This window comes from Tamandua tetradactyla, chromosome 1 (genome assembly GCF_023851605.1).
Source record: "Tamandua tetradactyla isolate mTamTet1 chromosome 1, mTamTet1.pri, whole genome shotgun sequence".
NCBI classification, from domain to species: domain Eukaryota; kingdom Metazoa; phylum Chordata; class Mammalia; order Pilosa; family Myrmecophagidae; genus Tamandua; species Tamandua tetradactyla.
In genome coordinates this window covers 100,067,909-100,090,444 of record NC_135327.1, presented here as the reverse complement: position 1 = coordinate 100,090,444, position 22,536 = coordinate 100,067,909, and the positions used below count along the sequence as shown (strand labels likewise).

At 36.0% G+C, this 22,536-nt stretch overlaps 1 protein-coding gene across 1 annotated transcript in view; it reads left to right on the top strand.

Moving 5' to 3' along the window:
• The window catches only part of CCDC126 (coiled-coil domain containing 126), a 74,848-nt gene that overhangs the window by 24,292 nt on the left and 28,020 nt on the right, over nucleotides 1-22,536 (top strand). Inside the window, exon 2 of the mRNA XM_077121665.1 lies at nucleotides 1,532-1,922. Coding sequence (XP_076977780.1) covers nucleotides 1,685-1,922 — 238 coding nt within the window. The 5' untranslated portion in view covers nucleotides 1,532-1,684. The remainder of the gene's footprint in view (nucleotides 1-1,531; nucleotides 1,923-22,536) is intronic.

The window sequence follows — 22,536 nt, the reverse complement described above, 5'->3', positions numbered from 1 at the left end:
CCATGTCTTCTTCATGTCCTCCCTCAATTTATTGATTTGGTTTTTGAAGAGTTTTTCCTTTTCTGTTCGTATATTCAGCATTAGTTGTCTCAGCTCCTGTATCTCATTTGAACTATTGGTTTGTTCCTTTGACTGGGCCATATCTTCAATTCTCCGAGCGTCATCCATTATTTTCTGCTGGTGTCTGGGCATTTGATCAGATTTCCCTGGGTGTGGGACCCGGCTGGTTGAAAGGTTTTTCTGTGAAATCTCTGGGCTCTGTTTTTCTTTTCCTGCCCAGTAGGTGGCGCTCGTGGCGCTCGTCTGTCTGCGGGGCCCACCAGTAAAAGATGCTGTGGCTCCTTTAACTTGCCAATCCGAATCTCGCAGTCGGCCCGGGAAACCGCGCGTGGGGGGGGGGGGTCGCCGGCCGCCGCTGCTTGGGGGAGTGCCGGTCCAAATTGCCCAGCTGGCCCGAGACGCCAAGCGTGTAGGGAGGGCCCCGCTATCCAACGTTCCCAGTCAGACCGGGGAGCCACGTGCGTGGAGGGGACCCCAGTCGCCAGCCGCCCCGGCTGGGAAAACGCGTGGAGGGGACCCCAGTCGCCAGCCGCCCCGGCTGGGAAAATGCGCACCCCTCGGGTATCTCACCACAGCGGATTCTCCCTGTCCATTCAGCCGTTCCAGAATGGGGTACGCTGTCTTTTTGGTCTCTGTCGTGGCTTCGGGAGCTGTTTCGTATTGTTTCTGTTTCTTTAGTTGCTTTTCTGGAGGAGGAACTAAGACCCGCGCATCTTACTAAGCCGCCATCTTCTCCGTCCTTTGTCTCTTTGATGCCATTGGTTTGTTGATTTAACACTTGTTCAGTAAGTGCAGCCTTTAATAGCTTTCCATAGTTTTGAGAAAGAGTCCTTATTTAAAACTCTTTTGCAACTTTTGCCTAGGATCACTTGAAACAATAGCCTCCCTCAGGCTGGGCGTCCCAGCAATCTGAAGTAGTTAATCACAAACAGTGATCAGCTATCAGATTGCACATCCCTGGATCTTGGGGAGCTAGGTCTTTATATCCAAACCTAGCACCAGCAAGCTGCACCAGAGCTTGGGGTTGAGTACCTCACTGCTGCCTCCAGTGAGTGGGGAATGATCAGGGTAGCTACTGCATGGAGAGTGAAATCCACAAGTGTTAGCTATAATTTACTGACCCCTTCCTCCTCCCCCTCCTTGAATGCTGGGCAGGATTCTACTAGACTCTGGAGTTTCAATGTAGTTGATTCAGACAGTTCCTACCTGTGCACTGGTTCTTCTGGTGCCAAGACTGATTTCCGGGATGTCCTTCACCATATTCTAACAATCTACCTTTATTGTTTAAATTTTGAAGAGCTTTGTAAGTGAACGTATGAAAAAATTTGAAGGCTTATTTAATGGTGGAGAAAGTTGTCAAAGAAGATATCATTCGAAATCAAAACTATTTATAGAATGTGTTCTGCACTCTATTGTCTATTATGTTGATACAGATTAAGACTAATCACCTTTTTTCTTCTCAATATTACAGGCTTAACTGAGAGTTGGAGGCAACTTCCCTGAAGATGAAGGATATAGAATATTAGAAGAGAGTTTCTTTTCTCTTTTCTTTCCAAAAATCTTGATTGTTTGCTGACTTTCTCTAGTAACCACTTTTTGATCGAGTCTGCTCGCTTCATCAGAAATGTTTTTTACAATCTCAAGAAAAAATATGTCCCAGAAGTTAAGTTTGCTGTTGGTTGTATTTGGACTTATTTGGGGATTGATGTTACTGCACTATACTTTTCAACAACCAAGACATCAAAGCAGTGTAAAGTTACGAGAACAAATACTAGATTTAAGCAAACGATACGTTAAAGCTCTAGCAGAGGAAAATAAAAACAACATGGATGTCGAGAATGGTGCGTCTATGGCAGGATATGGTAAGATAACGAGAATGTTTCTACTCTTCTCTTTCCCAGCCAATTCCTATTTAAAGATAATCATGGAAAATGAATTCATTACTTCGTGCATAGGTCTTTACAAAGTAACATTTTCTTGAGCTTTTATTATGAAACATTTCAAGTAACTAAAAAATAGAATTAGTATAATAAATACCCATATATCATCAATAAAGATTTAATGATTTTTAACATTTTACGATATTTATTTTGTCAACTTTTTGAAGAATATTTAACGTAAATTATATAAATGGTAACATTTCACTGCTAGATAATTCCACAACTATTTCCAAAAAAGTGATTTCCCTATATAGTTACAACATTATTATCATATTTAGTTCATTTTAATTTTCCAAGTTGTCTCAATATTAACCATTACTTATATAACGTCTGTTAATTCCTAGGAAGCAGTGTTTGCTTATATATCCACTATTATTTATTGCCATTCTCCTTTTCACACTCTAGATTCCTGCTGTGTTTTAAGTTCCTTTTGTATGTTATATTCTTTATTACCTTTAAAACTTAAATTAAAAAAAAAAGAGAATGTTCTGTCTGTCTGGAGAACTATGTGGGTACATGGATGTGTGATCATTTTCTCTATTTTGGTGTCTCTTTTTTTTTAAGAGAAATTGTGGGTTTACAGAACAATCATGCATAAAACAACAGGATTCCCATATATCACTCTATAATTAACACTTTGCATTGGTGTGAAATGTCTGTTACATTTGATGATAGCACATTTTTATAATTGTTCTGTTGACTATGGTCCATGGTTTAACTTAGGATTTACTGTTTGTGTAGTGTAGTTCCATAGTTTTTGTTATCTAAAATTATAATATCTTTTTTTAAAATCAAAATTATGCATATATTTAAAAAATCAGTGTGTGTTGTAGAGCTTGTAATAAGTGTCCCCATCCCCAACACTTCTCAAATTCCTTGTTCCTCAGAGTCACTTATTTTAAATTCATTCTGCTGATGTATTTGTGATTAACTCTATATCTCTAAAAAGCATTCTCTATGAGCTACTTCTTGATTTCTCTATTACAAGAATTATCTATTAATATCCCACTATTGCAAGGTGAGGGTTAAACTTGTTCACCCCAAAATGCATTCAGCCCACCCCAGGCCACCTTCATACATGCATTTTTCTTATCTTGCCATTTTCCCCTTATAATTTTGGCCAGAATAATATGCAGTGTTTGCATTATTATGACTATATTAGTGGTATTCACTACTGAGCCATATCGCACATTATAATTACTTTTCCTTTTCTGTACAACTTTATTTCTCTCCCCTGGAATAAATAAATATTTTCTCCTTAGAATAAATAGATATTTATTTTTGTTTCTTTGCCTAGTTCTCTATCCCAACTCTCCCGTAGTTGTTTAACTTTCCTTCAGCATACTCAAATACATTAGCTATTTAATCTTTTTGTTATCATGAAGAAATATTTCTTGGAGCCACTTCACCGGCTCTGCTCTGGATTGTTTGTTCTGTAGGCTTACAGCAGTCAACTGTTTGAAGATCTCATGCCACCATCATCCAGGGGATTCCATTTGCCCCTCTCTTGTGTTGGATCTTCTGTTTCCTAGAATCTTGTGGCTTCCTTTTTCTTGGTTACTCCCTCAATTTTAGGGGATAAATCTTCTGACAGATTCCTGAGAAAGGTGCAAGAGAGTTGAAAGTTTTGAGTAAAGGTTTTTTTTTTAAATCCTACCCTTATGTTTAATTGAAAGTTTGGGTATAGAATTCTAAGTTTAAAATAATTTCCCCTTGGGTTTTAAAGGCCTTGTTCTATTTTGTTTTTCTAGCTTCCAAAGTTCTTTTTTGATAATCTAATGCTATTATGATTCTTGGTCCTTTACTGTGACTTATTTTTTTGGAAACTTTTCAGATATTTACCTCGCAGAGTTCTGAAATTTGTCAATGATGTGCCTGAGTGTGAATCTCTCTCATACATTTTGTTGGAACCTCAGTTGGCCCTTTTAATCTAAAAACTTATGTCCTTCAATTCTGAGAGATTTTCTTAAATAATTTATTTGATTTCTTTCTCTCCTTTTTCTTTTTCCTTATGTTTTTCTGGAATTCTGGGGCTCCTGAATTGGACCTGAATTGGTCCTGTCATTTTCCTTTTTCTTTCCTTTTTTCCATGTCTGTCTTTTTGCTTTGCTTTATTATTTTTTTGAAAGATTTCTGCAGCTTTATTTTTCAACACTTGATGAAGTTTTGAATTTTGTGTCTCATTTTTAATTTCTAAGAGGTCTTTTTTTTTGTTATCTCTCTGAGGTTATCAATGACAGTTTTTCTGAAGTGTTTTTTTCCAAATTGTCTGATGATCATGGGTCTTTTGTCCATATTTACGAGGGGGACGCTGAAAGATTGATGGGAGATCCTGAGTTGTTGGGTGGTATTTACTATTGGCTGATCTGGCTGAGACTTTACCTTAGGATATCTTTAATATCAGTGTTTTTATTTCTTTGGGGACATCCCTAATATCAGTCTTTCCTCTTGAACTGGTCAGGTAAGCAATTCCAATTTTTTGCTAGAATGTATAGATCTCCAATTCTGAGAGTTATAGACCTCTCACTGGAATTTGAGTGAGAGAAAAAGGCTGAGATAGTTTCAGCACTCTACTCAACTATGTAAAATGGTTTTCAGTGTGGTACCAGGCCCTCAACTGCTTTATCCCCTTCAGAAAATTTCAGATCTTATGTTCCAATAGGAGGAGGGGCCGTTGCCCATTGATTTTTGAGAAGTGAAGAGAATTTAGGAATTGAATAGCTTCATAGGCTTTTACTCAGTCCTTCAGTTTTTAGCCCCTTCATTACCCCTATTTTCAGTGCTGCCTGTTCTATCAATTCCTCGGCCTTTTAGGGGTGGGCGTAGGTTCTGTGGAGAAAATCAAATTGCTTCTCGGCTTTTCTTGTCTCTCATTTAAGATTCAGCTTTTTCAGGTCTACTAAGTTAGTTAACACTTATCTGTCTGCTTTCAAGCTTCGGAGTTTTGTTATTTTATCTTCTCTTGTTATCTTTGGCCTTGTGGATTTATGCTTTTAAAAAAAAGAAACCAACAAACAAAAAAAGCCCAACTTAATGTTTAGGTGAAATGTCTGAAGACAATAGAGGTTAAATGCCCACCCCCCCCCCCCCCTTAAAATTACCTGGGAAAGTCCTAGGCACATTCTATTTTTTTCTTTTTCCTGTTATGATTGTTTTCATGAATTGATGAGAGACAGTCTGTATTGTCTTTGTTTTTTTCTTTTCTTTTCTTTTTTTTTGCATGGCCAGGCACTGGAAATCGAACTTGGGTCTCTGGCATGGCAGGTGAGATGTCTGCCTGCTGAGCCACTGTGGCCCGCCTAGTCTGTATTGTCTTTCGAGGACCAAATTTAGGTGAAAAGAGATGAAAGAGTGGGTATAAACTGAGCTAGAGGTACTTGTGGCAGATATGAATGCAGAAATCATATTGTTTTGCATTCCTAGTCCTAGAATGATTATCTCAGTGGGAACAGTGAAAAAAGTGGGTTCCTTGGGAACCGGAGAAACACTTGAAAGAAAATTCTTTTAACTACAACATAACAACTGGTGTTTTAAAAGACAGCTGTCTGTTCCGTGCTTTCCAGCTGTGTGTAATGGCTACATACCATGTGTATTAGTTTGCTAAGCTGCTGGAATGCAATATACCAGAAATGGAATGGCTTTTTAATAAGTTACTCGTTTACAGTTCTAGTGCTGAGAAAATGTACAAACTAAGACACCAACAAGGGGTTACCTTCACTCAGAAAGGCTAATGCCTTCCAGAACACCTCTGTCAGCTGGAAAGGCACATGACTGGCATCTGGTGGTCCCTTCCTCCTGAGTTCTGTTGCTTTCCGCCTCTGTTTACTGGGTAGGTGTAGGGGTGCCTCATTGGCGTTTGTGGGCCTTCACTTAACTCCTCTGCAACACAACTCTGGATTCTGGCTTGCTTAGCATCTCATGGGAAGGCACGTGACAACATCTGCTGAGCCCCACATCTCCAAATGTCTGGGTATTGTGTTGGCTGTCAGCTCTGAAGCAACTATTCTCCAAGCATCTGCATCAGCTCTGAGTATCTCTGTTGGCTCTGAACTTTCTCCAAAATGTTTCCTCTTTTGAAGGATTCTAGTAAACTAATACTCACCTTGAATGGATAGAGTCACATGTCATCTAATTAAAAGGTCACACCCACAGCTGGGCATGTCACATCTCCATGGTGGAAGTAATCTAATCAAAATTTCCACCCTATAATATTGAATCAAAATTTACAAAACGCTGCCCCTACAAGGTTGGATCATGATTGAAACATGGCTTTTCTGAGGTACATAATAGTTTCAAACTGGCACACCATATATATGCTTTTTGGGGGAAATAAGTGACCAAAGAGGCAAACTGATAAATGTTTTAGAAAAAATTCTCAGGACCACTGCTAAAATATATTCCATTTTATTTCTCTTTATTATACTACCCACAGCTTTAGATTCATCTGGAACTCAGTTTAATTATGCTTATAATAATGTCAGCTCCTTAAGAAAAGGTTCAATTTTGACTGTATCCTGATTTCGGGGAATGGATAAGTAATAGTACATATTTACAAAATATTCTAACAGAGTTTTTTTAAATTTTGGTTTTAAATAAAATTGCTTTGTTTTTTCTAATTTATGTATGTTTTGTGTTAAAAAATTTTATAGCACACCAATGTTCATGTCAACATTATTCGCAATTGCCAAAAGATGGAAACAGCCCAAGTGTCCATCAACCAATGAAAGGTTAAACAAAATGTGGTGTATTCATACAGTGGAATATTATTCAACCTTAAAAAGGAATTAAATCCTAATGCATCCAACAACATGGATGAACCTTGAAGACATTATGCTGAGTGAAATAAGCCAGACACAAAAAAGACAAATACTGTATGATGTCACTGATATGAATTATTATAAGCAAACTCATAGAATTAGAATGTAGAACATAGGTTGCCAGGGGATAGATTGGGGTTACAGAATGGAGAGTGTTGATGTTTAGTTTATGCAGAATTTCTAAATTTCTATTTAGGTTGATTATAAAGGTTTGAAAATGGATGGTGGTGATGGTAGCACATTATTGTGAGTGGAATGAACAGCACTGAATCATGTAGGTGACTGGTGAAAGGGAAGCTTTAGGTTGTATATGTTACTAGAATAAAAATTAAATTGTATTTTTTTTATTATTGACTGTATAACAGTTTAAAAAAGTAAACTGTATTTTTTTATTATTGACTGTATAACACAATAAACCCTATTGTAGACAAAAGATTATACAGTGGGAGAAAACAAATGTTCTTTCATGAATTATAACAAATTTATAACACTAATGCAAGGTGTTAATAATAGGGCAATATGTGGAAAAATATACCTAATGTAAGCTATGGATGATAGGTAATAGTACTGTTTTATAATTTTTCATCAATTGTGACTAAAGGTAACTACTGTTAAAAAAATTAGTATATAACAAAAAGTAGTATCATCGATTGTAGCAAATGTTCCACACCAGTGTAAGATTTGGTGGTGTATGGGAATCCTGTATTTTATGAATGCTTGGTCTGTAAACCCACAACTTCTAATAAAAATTTTGTTTTTAAAAGAGCCAGTTTAAAAAAAAAAAGCTTTACAAGTCAGAAATGAAGAAATAGAAAATCGCTTGCAGGCCCACTACACAAATATAATCACAGCTATCATTTTGTCTATCTCCTGTATACATATAAATATATATAAATATGTCTACAGACTTGGTTTTAAAAACAAAAAATGAGATCTGCTTATCCATGGTATTCTGTAAACTATGTTTTAAAATTGAATATATGGTGGAGATATTTCTGTGTCAGTAAATATGTACCCACATCATGTAGTGGCTAGATGATATTTTTAAATTTCTCTGAAATTTTTTTTATACATTTGTGATTATAAAAATATTTTTATTATAAGCATTCAAATATTATAGAAATGTACAATATAGGGTAAGTAAAGGTAGAGAACCTCAATGAACAGTTTGATATCTATCAGGGGTCTCAAACTTTTTCTTAAAGAGCTAGATAGTAAATATTTTCAGAACTTTGTGGGTCAGATAGTCTCTTGCAATGAGTGACTGGCTGTGTTCCAATAAAACTTTATTTGCAAAAGTGGATGGCCTGCCACCAGGGCTGTAGTATGCTGATACATAGTTTGTGTGCATATTCCAACACATTGTTTTATTTTGAACAAAAATGGGATTGTACTATATTTACTGATTTGCAACTCATTTCTTTTCATTTAATTACTGTTGCTGTCTTTCCATATTATTACATTTATGTCTATCTTATCTTTTTAAATGATTTAATGGTTTCTTTTTATAACTATGCTTTAATTTACTTAGCTTAGTCTAAAAAAAATATACTTTGGTACTGACCTTTTGTGTGTGTGTGTGTGATTCAGTGCTGCGATGTATGTGTGTGTGTGTGAAATATAAATGAAATATATGTGTGAGAGTGACGGTGTGTATTCCATATTTCTGTGAATGTTTCAGAAGGATGGATTTCCTAGAGATGAAATTTTTAGGACATGGCTATGTACATTTACATTTAATAAGCATTTGCCATATTGCCCTCCAGAATGTTTTACCAACTTACATTCCTACTGGTGACAATTTATAAACATTTTACCAGTTCTGCTTTTTTAAATGGCATCTAATTTTTTGCTTTTGCATTTCTTTGATTAATAGAGAAGGTTAAAAGGTTTTCTTATATTTGTTGGCTATTTGTATTTCTTGTGTGTTTGAGAGTGTGAATTGTTTGTATTCTTTGCCAGTTTTCTGCTGGGAAATTTGTTTATTCCTTAATTATTTGACTAATTCTTTATAGATTAGAGTAATTAATACTGTCATTATATGCTGTAAATACTCTTCTGTTTTTTCAGCTGTCTAATAGCTTGTTAGATTGTTTAAAAAAATTTTGTAGTAAAATCTATCCGTCTTTTTTTTACTTGGGAGGGAGGCATTTGTTTTGTTTACTCTGATTTGATTTTGAAGTTGGGGAAGTTATAGCAGGTTTGAATTCCAAGGGGAATGCCTCAGAAGAGAGGGAATAATTGATGATGTGGAAGCAATAGGAGAGATTTGCCAGAGCCTGCTTTCATGTGCTCTTTTTTTAAAAAACAAAACAAAACAGTTTATTGAGTTAAATTCACATACTTACAGGCCAACTAAAGTAGACAATCAGTGTCTTCTAGTAAATTCACAGTTGTGCATTAATCACCACACTGCTTTCCTTCTAGTGACATACATGACACTAAACTTATCCTTTCACCCACAGTCACACTCACATATCATCTGTTAATTACGCTCACTATAGTGTGCTATCATCACTTATGTACATTTCCAAACATTTTCATCAACCTAATTATATTTTCTGCACAAATTAAGCATCAGCTCCATGTTCTCTGCCCTCATTCTATCTTCTGCTTTTAGTTCTTCTGAGTGTATACTTAGTATATGCCGGATCATATGGCAGTTCTATACTCAACTTCAGTCTTCTACAGTGGCTGTTCCCTACCAACAGTGAATAAGTATACCTATTTCTCCACATCTTCTTCAACACTTATAGTTTTCTGAATAGCGGTCATTCTAGTAGGTGTGAAATGATATCTCATTGTAGTTTTGATTTGCATTTCCTTAATAGCTAGTAAATACAAATGGCTACAAACGCAGATGAAAAGATGTCCAATATTGGACATCTTTTCATCTGCGTTTGTAGCCATTTGTATTTACTCTTTGGAAAAATGTTTATTCATGTTTTTTTCCTGTTTTTAAATTGGGTTGTCTTTTTGTTGTTGAGTTGTAGAATCTCTTTTACATCCTAGATATTAACCCCCATTAGGTAGGTGGTTTACAAATATTGTCTCCCTTTGTGTAGGCTGCCTTTCATTCTCTTAACAAAGTCCTTTGAAGTACAAAAGTACTGAATTTTGAGTAGGTCCCATTTATCTTTCGTTGTGTGTGTTTGTTTTGTGTGTGAGGTCTAAGAAACCACCCCGTACCGCATGATCTTGAAGATGCTTCCTACATTTTCTATCCATTTTTTTTCAAAACTTTTTTTTTATTGTATAATATAACATATATTCAAAGCAGAGAAAGAAAAAAGCAATAGTTTTCAAAGTACTCTTCAATGAATAGTTACAGGACAGATCCCAGAGTTTGTCACCAGCTACCATATCATCATCTCAGATTTTTCCTTCTAACTGCCCCAGAAAATTGGAGGCTAGAAGGAATAAATATTTTATCATCATAATTGACTTTTTAACTTTTTTTTGTGAAAAATAACATATATTTAATCCATTTTGAGTTAATTTTTATATAAGGTATGAGACAAGGGTCCTCTTTCATTCTTTTGGATGTGGATATCCAGTTCTCCCAGCACTGTTTGTTCAAGAGACTGCTCTGTCCCAGTTGGATGTGGACTTCAGAGCCTTGTCAAAGATAAATTGACCATGATGTGAGGGTCTCTTATTGAACTCTCAGATTCCATTCGTCAGTGTCTCTCTCTTTATGCCATTGCCATGCTGTTTTGACCATTGTAACTTTGTAATATGCTTTAAAATTAGGAAGTGAGATTTCTCCCATTTCATTTTTCTTTTTCAAGATGTTTTTGGCTATTCGAGGTCCCTTACACTTCCAAATAAATTTGATAATTGTCTTTTCTAAATTTTGCAAAGTAGGCTTTTGGAATTTTATTGAGATTATATTGAATGTATAAGTCGATTTAAGTAAAATTAACATCTTAATATTTATTCTTCCAAACTGTGAACATGGAATGTCCTAAATAAATATTTAGATATCTTTGATCTTTTTTTTTTTAGCACCGCTTTATAGTTTTCTGAATATAGCAGCTTTCCATTTTTTTGAATTTTTTATAAATATTTTTTTTTAAGAAAACAAACAGTACACTTAGAACCACCAAAACTGGATATCTTAGTTAGCTTAACCATAGGCATATTTCAATAAAGTATTCATATATTGTACAACCTGTGTTTGCACAGTAAGTTTCACAAACCAATTTAAAATGAAGGCAACAAGGAAAAAATCTATCTTCAGATAGCAAGGTTCTTAAATTCTAAATATTAAACACTAACTTAAATGCCATCTGGTCAGCTGTCAAAACTGTGAATGTTCTCAAAATATCAAGTAGAAAGTTATTGCAAATATCTACATTGCTATAGTAATGACCTACGCTACTAAACAGTTTCCTGATTTCAGGTAAATATGAAGATACAAATATTTTTACAATTAACATAAATATCTTAACCACTTAAAATGATTATTCTAGTCAGCTTATCCATAGGCATATTTAAATAAAATATCTAAGTAATCATTGTAAAGTCTGTTTGTACAAAATATTTCACAAACCAATTTAAAATTACAGCAAGAAAGGAAAAAAATCTATAGATACAGATATCAGAGTTTCTTAGATTCTAAATATTAAACCCTACCTCAAATACCATTTGATTAATTATCAAAACTGTATGATTCTTGAAATATCAAGTAAAAAGTTCATACAAATATCAGCTTTGTTATAGCAGTGAGCTATGTTACTAAACATTTTCAAATTTTAGATTTCAGGAGTTTATTTTATCTAATGGCAATACTACTTCAACCATTTTATGTTTTGGGTTTTATTTTTCATATTTTGTTTTTGTATCTCTTTATACCTTTTTAGTTACCTTTACTGATACTCCTCATTTCTCATTCTCCAAGCCTCTTTCTCCTGTCCTTTCCTTTCAGCCTGCAGGACTCTCTTTATTTCTTGTAGAACAGGTCTCTTGTTAACAAATTCTCCAGCTTCTCCTTAACTGTGAACATCTCAAACTTTCCCCATTTTTGAAGAACAGTTTTGCCAGATAGAGCATTCTTGGCTGGCAGTTTTTCTCTTTCAGTATCTTGAATATATCATTCCACTGCCTTCTTGCCTCTGTGGTTTCTCATAAGAATTCAATGCTCACTCTTATTAGACAATTCTTGTATGTAATGAGTTGCTTTTCTCTTACTGCTTTCAGAATTCTCTTTCTCTTTGGCATTTGACAGTCTAATTAATATATATTTTGGGTTATGTCTATTTGGACTTATTCAGTTTTGAGTATTTTGTGCTTCTTGGTCATGGATATTAATTCTTTTCCTAATATTTTGGAATTTCTTGGCCATTGTATCCTCAGATATTCCTTCTGCACCTTTTCCCTTCTCCTCCTACTGGAACACCTGTGATGTGAATGTTAGTGTGCTTCATGTTGTCAGTCACTTCCCAGAGACCCTGCTCAGTTTCTCCCATTCCTTTCTGTCTTTTGTCTGTTCAAATTTGGATGCTTTGTCTTCTAGCTTGCCAACCCTTTCTTCTGCCTGTTTAAATCTGCTGTTGTTTGCCTCTAGTGTATTTTTAATTTCCTCTGTTATCCCTTGAAATTTATTTTTCTTTGCATGCTTTCAAATTCTTCTCAGTGTCTTTTTAAATATCCTTTAGCTCTTTAGCTGTTTCTTTTCATTGGTTTAGGAGATTTGTTTGAACATTTTTGATTAGTTCCATATTGTTTCTCCTTTGATTTTTTTATTTGCTCTTTTTATTGGGCCATAGCTTCCTGTTTCTTAATATGGCTTATTTTTTGCTGATGTCTGGTATCTTGGTGAGTTTACTGTGAAGTTTGGATTCTCTCTCTTGTTAAAGCCTTTATTCTTTTTTTTATTTATTTTATTTTATTTTTTAAAATTTATTTATTAATTAAAAAATAAAGAAACAAAATAAAACACAGTAATTCACAATATCATCACTTAGTTGCATATTCATCATTTTTTAGAACATTTGCATTAATTCAGAAAAAGAAATAAAAAGACAATAGAAAAAGAAATAAAATGAACACAGTAAAGAAAAAAAAAAAGATTATACCTCCCATACCCCTTACCCCTTGCTTTCATTGATCACTAGCATTTAAACTGAGTTTATTTTAGCATTTGTTCCCCCTATTATTTATTTTTATTCCATATGTTCTACTCCTTTGTTGACAAGGTAGATAAAAGGAGCATCAGACACAAGGTTTTCACAATCACACAGTCACATTGTGACAGCTGTATCATTATTCAGTCATCCTAAGAAACATGGCTACTGGAACACAGCTCTACATTTTCAGGCAAAAGCCTTTATTCTTGTTTGGGTTTGTGTTAATGTTCTTCTTTGACACTAGGTTCCTCAGTATTACCTAACCAGGGCTGGGCCAGGAATCTGTGAAGGGGGTTTATGCCAGTTCCACAGGGCCCCAGGTAGAGGGTGAGGTAAAGACACCTAAAAAAGCACTTAATTCCACTCCCCAAGGATGTGCTTTCCTGGCTTGCCTAGCATATGGCTCATTTTATCCAAAAACTTTTCCTGCACTTCATGTTGTCATTCAATTCCCTGACACACTTCTCAAATTTTTCCATTCTTTTCCCTATCCAAAATTTTGTGTGCAGGATTTCAGATGTCCTGTCTTCTAGTTCATTAATCCTTTCTTCTGCCTCTTCAAATCTGCTGTTGTATGTGTTCACTGTGTTTTTTGTCTCTTCTGCTGTGCCCTTCATTCCCAAAATTTCTGCCATTTGTTTTTTTCAACCTTTTGAGTTCTTCTGGATGGTCACTCAGTGTCTTCTTTATATCTTTCATCTCTTTTGCCATATTTCTTTCACCTTGTTGATTTCATTTGGTTTGATTTGGAAGATTTGTTTGGGCATCTTTAGTTATTCCAGCTTCTGTATCTCAGTTAATGTGTTAGTTTATTCCTTTGGTTCCTGGTGTGAGTCATGAATTTTTGCTGGTATAGAGGCATCTAATTTTTTTACTTAATTTGTTCTGGAGGTCATTTTATCCCTTTTGCCTAGGGTTTTCTTGTTGGCTGGCTTTGTTCTCTCTCTCTGTTTGTCTCTCTCACCAGGCAGTTGTCAGATTGGCTCTGGGCCCTTGTCTCCCCCTAAAACCAGATGCCCACAGTGGTCTGCCTGAGGAATAGGGGTAGGCACTGGGCACCATAGCAATGTCTCTGATTGTGGGTAAAAGAAGTCTTCTTTCTCTCACTGGTGCTCTGCTTTTTACCAGCCTGCAAGACCTAGATTTATTTTAGGGTACTGCTTTATAGTTGGGCCATCCATATTTCTCAGCCCAAACAGGGATGGATTCCTATGCAGGTGGTCTAGACCAGCTCCTATGGGCCTGGGTTATGTTTTGGAAAGTATCTGCAGTGCTCTTTAATTCCCTTATACTTTCTGGTCTGCCCAGCAGATGGTGCTGTTCAGTAACTTAATTGTCCTTAGAAGCTGTTTGCCTCACGCTACGTCTTTGCCGGGCAAAATCTGGCTCAGTATGGGATCGTGTCCTCTACTTTACCCATGTTACAGGACTCACCTAGCCAACCTAGTTTTCAGCTGAACCCCAGGCAAGGATTCCCTGCTGCTGTTCCCCCCCCTCCCTTTTTTTGTTCTGTTCTGTTTTGTTTTGTTTCAACAGTAGGGGAAGGGTTGTTGGACTCAGGGCTGAAAATTCAGTCTCTGTCCATATATTCTCAGACTTGTCCCTCACTGACCAGGGCCTTGAAATATCTTCCTCTGTCCCCCGAGGCTCCAAATGGTGGGGGGCTGTCACTGCTGTGAGAAAATTTATATTCTGTGTCCCTGATGGGAGAGATCCCAGCTGCTATTTCAGTGTCCCTCCTGTACTGTGTATTTGAGATTGAGTGAGGGGGAGGGGAGAGAACCAGTAGGTCCGAGACAGCAGTTTCCTACCTGATATATTTTTTTTCTCTTCAATTCAGCATTGATAGTGTCCTTCTCCTGTCTATATCTTCCTCCACAGTCCTGAACAATTCAGAATTGACCTTTTTTTACATTGAATCTCTAAGGATTCTCAGTAACTGTTTATATGCCGTGTTGATTATGTCACCTCATAAAAGCTTTTTTTTATATCTCCTGGAGGGGTGCTTTCCTGGCCTGTTAGCAGATGGCATTCTTCGGCAACCTATTCCTCTCAGTCCTCAGAAGGTAGGCTGTTCTGTTTTTTTTTCAACTTTGTAATTTGAGATATATTGAGATACCATATAATCATCTAAAGTATATAATCAGTGGCTCACGATATCATTATATAGTTGTTCATTCAAAATCACAATTTTAGAATGTATTCATTACTCCAAAAATAAATAAATAAAAGTAAAAATAAAAAAGAACACCTAAAACATCCCACATCCCTTGTTCCCTCTGTTATTTATTTATTTATTGTCTTTATTTTGTTACTCATCTGCCCATACACTGGATAAAGGGAGTGTCAGTCACAAGGTTTAATCACATGGTCACACAGTAAAAGCTGTATAGTTGTACAGTCATCATCAAGAATCAGTCTCCTGGATTACAGTTCAACAGTTTGAGGTATATCCTTCTAGCTGTTCTAATACATTAGACACTAAAAAGGAGTATCTATATAATACATAAGAACAACCTCTTAACTCTATTTGAAATCTCTTAGCCACTGAAACTTTATTTTGTTCCACTTCTTTTCCTCCTTTTGGTCAAGAGGGCTTTCTCAATCCCATGATGCCATGGCCAGGCTCATCCCTGAGAGTCTTGTCTCTTGTTGCTATGGAGGCTTACATTCCTGGAAGTCATGTCACATGTAGGGTAGAGGATAGTGAGTTTATTTGCAGAATTGGCTTAGAGAGAGCCACATCTGAGCAGCAAAGGAGATTCTGTAGGTGTGACTCTTAGGCATACAGGCAGGCTGTTCTTAACTGTTGGCCCCTGATAATGGCACAGCTGGGCCAGGTCAGGTGTGTTGAAATGGCCAGCCCTCACAGTCCACATTCACCAGCCAAAAGTTGAAGCAATACTAGATTGGGTCTCGTCCTGTTCTTGGGAGAGTGGACCCTGCTGCCCTTTCAGTCTGCCTCTGCTGCCCATCAAGGATCAGTGACCCTGAAGCCTCCTGCCCTGAGAATGGGGATGGGGTCAGGAGCCAGGGCTGAGGAGGGTTGCTCACAGTCTCTCACCACAGCTTCTCCATCTCTTTGTCCTGCCCTTTCCTGGGTTTTGCATAACTCCCCTAGATCTCTGGAGCTCCATAACCTTTGTGCCAGTTTCTGCCTTTTTGCCAGACAGGTTTTCTGGGAGATAAGTGAGCCCACCCTCTCCTGAATCAGCCATCTTGGATCCTCTCATATACTCTTCTATCCCTCATTTTTTTACAGTTTAGTTTTACGCTTATATTTTTTCCTCTAAAAATTATGTTCTAATATATTATGTTTTTAAAAATTTTGTTTTTTCTTTATTAGGGAAATTTTGGGTTTTAGAACAATCATGCATTTTTAAAAAACTTTTATATCTGTAATATAGTTGGAATTTCTGATGCAGGGAGTGAGGTAGGGATGTGGATTATTTTTCCCAAATTAGTTAGCCAGTTATTCCAGTTTTATTTTTTGAACCCCATTATTTGCTCCATTAACTTGAAATATGACAAATTACAATAAGATTGCAAGTTTACAAGTTCAACTATATGAGAACTCACTTATCTACAGCTTCTAGTTGCTGTACAAAAAAGCTAGTCAATCTAACATTTATTTTATTTTATTTATTTTTAATCTAACGTTTATTGATAAGATTGTCTTAAGTTATTTAACTTGTTCCCAGATGGTAAAATAAACTATCCAGTATTTTTTAAAAAATGCTAGCCTACAATAAATTGTTATTGTTTCAAAGGGCTTGGATATTAATTCAATTTTTATAGATAATTATAAATTATGAGTAGGAACTTGGGCTTTCTTTTCTGAAAATTTTAGTTCTCTCTTAATTCTTTTTTATTCTGCTTTTGTGTGCTTTCTCTTTAACATATATAATCATTTCCAACTACCTTATGTAGTTTTCTTAATATTCTAAGTCTTCTCTAATGTAATTTTGTTTCTTTCCACTTAACATTATCTCTTTTGGATTATGGAGTTTGCCTAATACAATGAGTTGGGGAAACTTGGTCTGAACCTTACATTGACTGTTATGGAATACCTTGCAGTTGGTGTATGGTTTACTACACCTGATTCTGAATTTCCAGCAAAATCAATCCTTTAACATTTCAGGCTTTCCCAGCCAAAGTGACCTTTTCTTCTGCGCTGGTTTAAAAGAATTATGTACCCTAGAAAAGCCATGATTTAATCTTGATCCATCGTGTAGAAGCAGGCGTTTCTATTAATCTGTATTCAGCACTTCAGTTTGGAAACTTAATTAAATTATCTCCACAGAAATGTGACTCACCCAGTTGTAGGTATCAACATTTGATTAGAGGGAGATGTGACACCCATTCCAGGTGGGTTTTATTAGTTTCTGGAATCCTTTAAAAGAGGAAGCATTTTGAAGAGAATGACAGAGCCGCTTGAGAGCCATGAGAAACATGAGAGCCCATGCAGCCAGAGACCTTTGAAGATGAAGAAGGAAAATGTCCCCATGAGTGCTTCATGAAACAAGAAACCTTTAGAGAAAGCTAGCAGATGTCACCATGTTTGCTGTGTGCCTTAACAGTTGAGAGAGAAACCCTGAACTTCATTGGTCTTTCTGAGTGAAGGTAACCTTCTGTTGGTGCCTTAGTTTGGCTAAGTTGGTGCCTAAGTGTGGCTGCACCACCACCACACTGTTAAGGCCAAGTGAGGAGTTTAGATAACATTTGTTGGGCTGTAATAAGGAACACAATACTTCTGCCTGGGTGGAGACAGAGGAGGCCAAGTGGGAGTTGGGACTTAATTCCTGTCATCTAGTAGTGAGGACTGTCTTCTGCTCCCTACTTCTTATGGCAGCTAAAGTTTTCTAAACTATGTGTAATGGTTAAAATAGAAACTATAACTATGTCTATGGTCTAAATGTATGTAGAAGAGGTGTTTAAGGAAATTATATTGTAAATGGGGTAGGATAAAGTGACAGTAAAGAGAGAGAGATAAGGGTTTCTTACTTAACTTGAACTGGTAAAATGATGACATCAGTAGACTTTGATAAATTATGTATATAATGTAATAGCTAGAGCAACCAGTAAAACTGTACAACGAGACACATTTAAAACCACTATAGTTAGGATGTGATACCAAGTATCCACAACAAAATTTTAAAAATGAGTAAATTGGACTTTATCAAAATTAAAAACTTTTGTGCATCAAAAGACATTATGAAGAAAGTGAAATGAACCTATGGGATGGGAGAAATCATATTATCTAAGTTTTAATATCCAGAATATATGAAGAACTTAAACACCTCAACAGTAAAAAGACCTTACTAATAAATGGGCATAGGACTTAAATAATCATTTCTCCAAAGAAGATATGTAAATTGTCAAAAGGCACATGAAAAGATGCCCAACATCATTAGCCATTAGGAAAATGAAAATCAAAAACACAATGAAATGCCACTTCACATCCACTAGCATCGTTTTTATTTTAAAAAAAAACAAACAGAAATTGTGTTGGCAGGGATGTGAAGAAATTGGAACTCTTGTACATTGCTGGTGGGTATGTAAAATGATACAACTACTGCCGGAAATGTTTGGTGGTTCCTCTAAAAGTTAAATATAGAGTTACCATATGACCCGGCAATTCCACTTATAGGTATATACCCAAAAGAATTGAAAACAGGAACTTTTATTATACACCAGTGTTCACAGCAGCATTGTTCACAATAGTCAAAAGGTGAAAGCATCCCAAGTAGCCTTAACAGATCAATAGAAAAAAAAAAATGCAACATTTACATACAATGGAATATTATTCAGCTATAAAAAAAGAATGAGGTTTAGGTACAAGCTACAACCTGGATGAAGCTTGAAGACATCATGTTGAATGAAATAAGCCTGATAGAAAAGGACAAATATTGTTTGATTTTACCAATGTGAAATACCTTGAATAATCAAATTCATATAGAAAGTAGATTACAGGTTATCAGGGGTTTGGGGGAAGGAAGGCTAGGAAGTTATTGCTTAATAGGTACACAGTTTAAATTTAGGGTGAGGTAAAAGTTTTGGTGTAATAGATGTGGTGAAGGTGGCACAATATTATGAATGTCTTTGATATTACTAAATTGCACACATACACGTAGTTAAAATGGGAAGTTTTGTATTGTATATATCTTTCCACAATAAAAATTTTTTAAAAAGAAAACATCAAGTAAGTCAAAATGAAATTCTAAAAATATCTCTAGTAACTCACAGGAAGGCAATTAAAAGAAAACAGAGGAACATAAAATAGCAAACAGAAAACAAAAAATAAAGTGGTAGGGTGCAGGGTAGTTCACTGGTAGAATTCTTGCCTGCTATGCAGGAGACCTGGGTTCGATTCCTGGTCCATGCACTTCCCAAAACACAAAGAAAAGAGCAAAACAAATAAACAAAAAATTCAACAAATGGTGCTGCAATAATGGGATACTTACATGGAAAAATAATGAAATGTGACCCTGCCATACAGCATAAAAAAATAAAATGGGCTTAAGTCCTAATGTATCACAATTATATTAAATGTAAATGGTATAAATACACCAACTAAAAGAAATTGGCAGATAGATTTAAAAATATTATCCAACTATTGATGTCTACCAGAAACTTCAAATATGATATAGGCATCTCAAAAGTAAAAGGATGAGAAAGACATATGATGAAAGCGTTATTCAAAGGAAAGCAGGAGTGGCTCCATTAATATCAGATAAAGTCAACTTCAAAGCAAAGAAAATTACCAGTGTCAGAGAAGGACATTATATAATCATAAAACATCAACCCATCCAGAGGTGATAGTGATCCTAAATATGTTTCTGCCAAATAACGGATCTGAAAATATGTGAAACAAAAACTGATAGAACTGAAAGGAGAAATAGACAAATCCACAGTGATAGTTGGAGACTTCGGCACCCTCCCTCAGCAACTGATGGGACTACTAGACAAAAAATTAGGAAAGACCTAGAATATTTGAGGAACCCACTTAATCAAAAGGAACTAATGTACATATATAGAGCACTCTACTTGCCAGCAGAATACACGTTTTTCATGAACTTATGAAATATCCACCATGATAGACTATATAGAGAGCTATAAAATAAATCTCAACAAATTTTAAATAATTGAATTCTTATAGAGTATGTTCCATGATCACAATGGAATCAAGCTAGATAATAGAAAGATAATCAAGCTAGAAAGATAAAAGGAAAATCTCAAATACTTTGAAACTAAGCAATATACCTCTAAATTATCTAGAAGTTGAAGTCTCAAGGGAAGCAAGAAATTAACTGAACTAAGTTGAAAATACAACATATTAAAAATTACAAGTCAGCTAAAGCAGTGCTGAGAGGGCAATTTAGAATGCTAAATGCATGCATTATAAAAGAGGTAAAATCTCATCCATCATCCAAACTTCCAGCTCAACAACCTAGAAGAGAAAGCAAGATAAACTCAAAGTAAGCAGAATGAAAGAAATGGTAAAGGTAAGAGCAGAAATCATTAAAATTGGAAGAAAAAAAAAAACAGTAGAGAAAATCAATGAAACAGAGTTTGTCCTTTGAAAGGGTCAGAAAATTTGACAAACCTCTACCATGAATGACAAAGAAAATAAGAAGATGCAATTACCAATATCAGGAATTAAAAAGCAAGTATCATTACAGACCCTGCAGACATCAAAAGGATAAGGGAATACCACAACCAACCATACACATGTAAATTTAATAACTTAGACAAAATGAATAACTTCCTCAAAAAACAAAACAAAACAAGAAAAGCCACAAACTACTACAACTTACCAAATATAAAATAGATAATTTGGATATTTTAGCTTTTTTTTTTTTATTTGTAAGCTATATGGTGGGGTCACATTTATTTTTCCATGAGTTTCCCATTATTGTGGCACCATTTGTTGAATTTTTGTTTGTTTTTGTTTTTTGTTCATTTGTTTTGCTTGTTTGTTTTGGGGGAAGTGCATGGACTGGGAATCAAACCTGGGTCTCGAATCCTACCACTGAACTACCCTTGTACCCCCTAATTTGGATATTTCAACTATTAGGGTAATTGAACTCATAATTACCTTCAGGGTAAACTAACCCTTTACATGTATCTGGATGGGTCCACTCTTCTGGCCAAGGTTTCTTGACTTCAGACCTGAGCTTCCATGGTTCTCACTCTGCAAACTCCAATTTTTCCCTTTTGTGTCCCCCTTTGTCCAGACTGGCAGTGGTTCTGTTTATACCAACAGTCTCTTCAAGCGCTCCAGGACTTCTCCATCATTCTCTTCACAGTTCCTCAAAAATCTTTCCCTCAGCCATCTAAAAAGCCGTTCCAAGATATCTAGATATTTGCAAACCTCAGCAGCATCCCACTGTCTGGTACCAAATCTGTTTTAGTTTGCTAGCTGCCAAAATGCAACACACCAGAGACAGATTGGCTTTTAATAAAAGGAAATTTATTTCATTAGTTCTTCAGAGGAAAGGCAGCTAACTTTCAGCTGAGATTCTTTCTTACATGGGAAGGCACAGGACGATCTCTGCTGGCCTTCTCTCCAGGCCTCTGGGTTCCAACAACTTTCCCCGGCATGATTCCTTTCTGCATCTCCAAAGGCATGGGCTGAGCTGCGGGTGCTGAGATCAAGTATGTTGAGCTGTTTGGTCTGTGCTACGTTGAGCTCTCTCATTTAAGCACCAGCTATTATGTCAAACAATTCATTACAGCAGGCACGCCTCCTAGCTGACTGCAGATGTAATGAGCAACAGATGAGATTCACGTACCATTGGCTCATGTCCACAGCAACAAAACTAGGCACGTTCACCTGGCCAACTTGACACCTGAACCTAACTACCACAGTATCATACCACTGTCTTCTTGCTTCCATGGTTTCTGCTGAGAAATCTATGTATAGTCTTATTGGGCTTCCCTTGTATGTGATGGATTGCTTTTCTCTTGCTGCTTTCAAGAGTCTCTCTTTCTCTTTAACATTCTGATCTGTAAGTGTCTTGTAGTATGTCTGTTTGGATCTATTCTGTTTGGAGTATGCTGCACTTCTTGGATCTGTAATTTAAAGTCTTTCATAAAAGCTGGGAAATTTTCAGTGATAATTTCCTCCATTAGTTTTTCTCCTCCTTTTCACTTCTCTTCTCCTTTAGGGACACCACAACATGTATATTCCTGTGCTTCATGTTGTCATTCAATTCCCTGAGTCCCTGCTCATATTTTTCCATTCTTTTCCCTATATGTTCTTTTGCTTATCAGATTTCAGATGTCTCGTCCTCCAGTTCATTGATCCTATCTTCTGCCTCTTGAAATCTACCATTGTAGGTTTCCATTGTTCTTTCATCTCTTCTCTGTGCCTTTCATTCCCTTAAGTTCTCTGTTTTTTTTTCAGACTTTTGATTTCTTCTTTTTGTTCATTCCTAGCCTTTTTTATATTCTCCCTCAATTCATTGATTTGATTTTTGATGAGGTTTTCCACGTCTGTTCAAACATTTTGAATTAATTGTTTCAACTCCCATATCTCATTTGAATTGTTGGTTTGCTCCTTTGGGCCATTTCAATTTTCCTAGT